General features: G+C 42.3%; 1 protein-coding gene across 5 annotated transcripts in view; it reads right to left on the reverse strand.

Moving 5' to 3' along the window:
- Nucleotides 1-3742, reverse strand: part of LOC104950814 (DNA-directed RNA polymerase III subunit RPC4) — an 8278-nt gene extending 4536 nt beyond the window's left edge. For 2 of the 5 annotated variants that reach the window (XM_010777391.1, XM_010777393.1), the window contains exons 1-3: nucleotides 2894-3742; nucleotides 2316-2362; nucleotides 1620-1774 (exon numbers count right to left, since the gene is read on the reverse strand). In XM_010777391.1, coding sequence (XP_010775693.1) covers nucleotides 1620-1774; nucleotides 2316-2362; nucleotides 2894-3085 — 394 coding nt within the window. In that variant the 5' untranslated portion in view covers nucleotides 3086-3742. The remainder of the gene's footprint in view (nucleotides 1-1619; nucleotides 1775-2315; nucleotides 2363-2893) is intronic. The other 3 variants (XM_010777392.1, XM_010777390.1, XM_010777389.1) reach the window with 3 other exon arrangements.
- Between the last annotated feature and the right edge of the window lie 1095 nt (nucleotides 3743-4837).

A 4837-nucleotide genomic window follows, 5' to 3' on the forward strand; every position in this document is an offset into this window, starting at 1 on the left:
CTCTCGGGAGTATACTCCGACTTCCTAGCCAAATAAAACATATGACAATCTTCAAATCCTTAATCCACGCAGTTATACCCGCTAGTATGCCAGTACATCGGTCACCACACTGTTTAAAATTAAACTGTCATCGCTGTCTGAGCTTGCTGCTGTGTGCGCCATCGTGCGTTTACATGCAGATGCTGGGATCCTGAACGGTGCAGCTGGAGCGCTGTGCCCGCATTGACGTCACCCATAATTTGGCGGGACTTGAAGAATCCCCGAGAAGATCCAGGAAATGGTCAACATTGAAGGTCAGATTAATGGTTATCAAAGTACAAATATCCAAAATCAGTTCAGTAACGGTTTTCAAGGGGACAATATTTACTCAAATTGATGGGTTTGGATGATGGGGGAAAATCGTGTCACAGGCTCTTTAAGTTCCAATGAAAATAAAAAGGATACAGTGTGGCAGTGGGGGGGATTTGAGGTAACGTGCGTTTGTGACGTGCAACAACATGAACCTTTCTTTTGGTTGCTTGTTAGCAGACCTTTCAGGCGATGGCAGAGCGAACAGGTACAGGCTTTAGCTAAAATAATTTTTTTGTGATAGCCCTATAGTTTAAATCTACTACCCACACATAAACATATGGACATGGGTTACTATTTAAAACAAATTGTAAATGTATTTAGGAACCTGTCCATGTGATTTTAAGTGGGGGTGGGCCTCAAATCCTCTAGGGGGGTCCGGTAAGATTTTTTTTTTGGACTTAAATGCATCAATTTGGTGCATTTTGAGGGGAAAATAAAGAGACTAGATCTATGGGAACATCTTTATGAAACAGAACTGTATACATTTCAATAATCATAAAATCATGGCCATAACCAATAAAATCCCATTTCCAATATGAAAAAACACTGAAACTTATTTATTTTTGGTTCATTTATATGTGTGAGTGTGTCTGTGCTCCTGAATCAGCCTCACCTGTCTCCCTCCTCTCCCCCCTGCTCCTCTTTGAGGCAGCAGCAAAGACTAGTTTTAGCTCTCAACAAGTTTTTTTTCAACTTTTTTCACCTAGTTAACTTTTTTAAATTCATGCATATTTTACTAATCACTACACCCTCAAATGGAAATATGTGTTTACATAAATGGTGACCAAACCGTTTGAGACCCACAGAGAACTTAGACTAAGTTAACTATCTAAACACTCAAGAGAGTCCTTTACCTCACCTGAGCTGAGGTTATCCCGAGCTTGAATGACACACAGAGACCAATCAAGGGCTTTGATTTATGATCTGTATGACAGTGGCCATGTCGGCAGGCCACATCATGTAGACAGCCAGTCACCCTGTGTGAGGCAGGCCACTTAACAGGCCAGGCCATCGGGAAACCCCCCGGTCCTCCCAATGGCCAGTCCGGGACTGGGTACAGGAGGCGTAGAGCGAGGGATCATTGTCCACAAGTTAATCGATCGCAGATGGCGTTGTGGTCGCGGACACAAAAAAAATAAATTAAAAAAGCGAAATGGGTGATGAAATATACCTGGGCGGCCGTTAATATACCTGGGCGGCCCGCCCAAGTATAGTCTATGTGTGGGGAACCCTGGGATATTAAAAACAAAAATGAAGAATATGTGCACCTGTTTTGCGTAAGGTGTCGGCAGGACCCTGCTCGAAGATGGAGTGAGACTGGATGGTCTGCGGCCTCTCTCTCCTCCTCCCCCTGCTCTCCCTCTTCCTCTCATCCCTCTCTCTCTTCTCTTTTTTAGGAGCCGCTCTGATCTCTTCCTTTAACCTGGGGTAGATTCAGACATGACCATAGGCATCATTTATACTGAGGACACTGGGGAAATGTCCCCACCATTTTGCATTAGGTCCTTTGATAAAGTAATCTGAAAACAGCGTGCTCAAAGAATTGTACACTTCAGAAGTGATGTACACTTTTATTTGCACAAGAGAACATGTACAATCTCGAGGACTGTTCACACTTTTTGGGTGTATGTCTGCTAACCTAAGTGGTGCAATTTGGACCAGTGACAGGTTTAATATAAATAAGAATTGAATAGAGAATAGCTTTGCAGCAGTGTAAGCATATGTATGTATTTATATATCAGAAATATGCTTACAATACTTTTTTTTACATTATTTATGTATGCAGTAGTGTTTTTTTTTTTATCTCAAAAAAGTGTCCCCACTACTTTTTCTAACAAAGTGAAGCCTGTGGACCTAACATTTATAATCATTATACACTAAAAACTAACAGCAAAAAATAATAAATACTGTTAAACTTATATTACTAAACAGGACACTGAAATTATATTGTTAAGGCCACTCACTCATCTTTGTTTTTCCTCACAGCGTGGACATTTGGCTCAAAGCATTTCTGAATAAGAGCACAATGAGGAAAGAAAAATATTGTTAATACCACATATCTCTTTTTTGGGATCCAAACATGCACTTGCAATTAGCCTCTACAGTAAAATAAGAATCTGAGCACCCCACTACCTGTAATTTGAGGATATGTGTTCTATCAAAAAGCACAATGTTTTTCTTCCAAATTGTAGTGGAGTAGTATTAATTATTCTGAGATGGAAATACTCAAATCAAATAAATACATCTCAAATGTGTATTTAACTAAACCTACTTGAGTATGTACTTTCAAAAAATGCAGTAGGCTACTGCCAGTTCACCTAGCAGTGAAGAGTATATGAGACTACCTTAAGTTAATTTAACTTAAGTTACTTACCTCATTTAGTTTAAGACATGTCTTATTTAATTTGACTCTAACATTTGCTGATTTTTTAAGATAACATTGTGTGGTGCCTAGTCTGTCTAATACTGAAACAAATCCTATAGGCATTTCATTAAGACAAACATATGACCACATGTTTCAAAAAGGTGTATCATTCATTACCTTTGGTTTCTTAAAGACTCCCCCCAGTGTCAAGTCCCTTGTTCTGAGCGAGGTCAGTCTTGCAGGGGGGGCGGGGGAGGACAGACTCCTTACCCGGCCTAGTAGTCCTCTGCCCGTTGGGAAACTCAGCCCTGTCTCGCTGCTGAGGCCGGAGCAGCCGGGAACACTGGCTGTGTCATCAGAGTCGGTCATTCTGTGTGTCTGGACCTCCTTTTAATATTCTATTGTTTTAATGCCTGTTAGTGAGGCGTGTCCCATAACAAAACACCCTGTTTTATTGTAAACATAATCATTAACGTTACATAATTTGTGCTTTTATTCTGGAATGAATCCGTCTATGAGTTTAATGTATTTATGTGTAACTATGTCTCTCACAGAAACAGTTCAATAACACTCGCTGTTAAACTAAGCCTGGTCCATGGTACAGACAACTTAGCAACCTCCATTTTGTTTGCAATAGCGATATCAAAACAGAGTGCATAGACATGTAAAACTACACTCTCAATGACAAAAACGTTTCAATTTAGCAAACCGGAACACGAAATGTTATGAGCAGACTCCTGGCAGACTCCAGTTATTTTCGGTAGCCTTGCACTGCGCGGTATATCCTACCTGTCGGCTGCATACAAATAAAGACTTCTTCACATCGTCTTGGTAGTTAACCCAGCGGAATATCCTGTCTGTGGTTGGAGAATATCATGAAAGGCTGAGTAAAACTACAGAAAATACTAAAGCAGTTAGTACCACTGGTTTCGTTTTGCCGCCTGTTTTTCTAGTTTAAATGGATAGTGGCTATTTTCCTTCCGTAGTCAACTGCGTTGCCATTGTTTTTCTTATACTGTACTACACAGACTGATACACAAGATGGAGCTGTTTGTCTCCTGTGGGAGATGTGTTCCATGACAAGGTGGTCAAATCAAAAATAATATTAGAAGTTACCAGTGGTGGTGAAATTACTCATATTTTTTACCTACCCTACTACCTAAAGTAGAAATACTTTTAAAACTGCTCCGTTACAATCCATTTATACGAGAAAAAGAGCTTGACTTTCAAAATCTTACTTACAGTTTTTTTCAGTTGCTAACACAAAAATCTCACATAAAGGCTAGCCTAATAATTTTTTTAACTGTGGAGTCTATCTTCATATAACATTAGAAAGACTGATACTTATTATTACATTCTAAGCGTATTGTGCTCATTTATGTGGATGTGACTTTGGAATAAATAGACTCAATCCCCCCCCCCCAGTTTTGATGGGGAGGAAAGGAACAAAGGGAAAAGTTACATGAGAAAGTGTTTGTAATATTCATGGGTGGGATTCCTTAGTCGTGCGGGAGGGGTCTGCAGTTCGGTGGACTAACCCCTAGTTTCCACCAGGTCCGCCTGCGGCGCGTTACGGCTGCGCCGCGGTTTTGGTCCGGCCTCCTCCGGCATCATACCCTACCGGGCGCGTTTCACGAGCGTTTCAGAAGCATTTCGCAGTTCTTGTTGATTTGGGGGGTGGGCCGGATGCTGTCACCGTTCCACTTCCTGCCCGACATTACCTTACGGCTGCGTCGCGTCGAAAAATAGAATTCAATCCTATTTCGAGCGGAGCCCAGCGGCGAGACGCTTCTGGGACGCTTCTGAGCCGTAACGCGGCGCGTCTGGTGGAATAGCACCCATTGACTAGAGTGGCCACGATCCTTGCGGACGCCGCGGCGCAGCCGCAACGCGCCCGTAACGCGCCGCAGACGGACCCGGTGGAAACTAGGGGTAAGGATTGCGCCACTGCTTTTTGCAGATGATGTGGTTCTAATGGCTTCATATGCGACCTTCAGCACTCACTTGATCGGTTCGCAACAGAGTGTGAAGCAGCTTGGATGAGGATCAGCACCTCCAAATCTGAGGCCATGGTTCTCAGCAGGAAACCGATGGACTGTCCACTCCAAGTAGGGAAGTGAG

The sequence above is a fragment of the Notothenia coriiceps genome, unplaced genomic scaffold (assembly GCF_000735185.1).
Source record: "Notothenia coriiceps isolate Sejong01 unplaced genomic scaffold, NC01 NC01_scaffold00018097, whole genome shotgun sequence".
Lineage (NCBI taxonomy): Eukaryota > Metazoa > Chordata > Actinopteri > Perciformes > Nototheniidae > Notothenia > Notothenia coriiceps.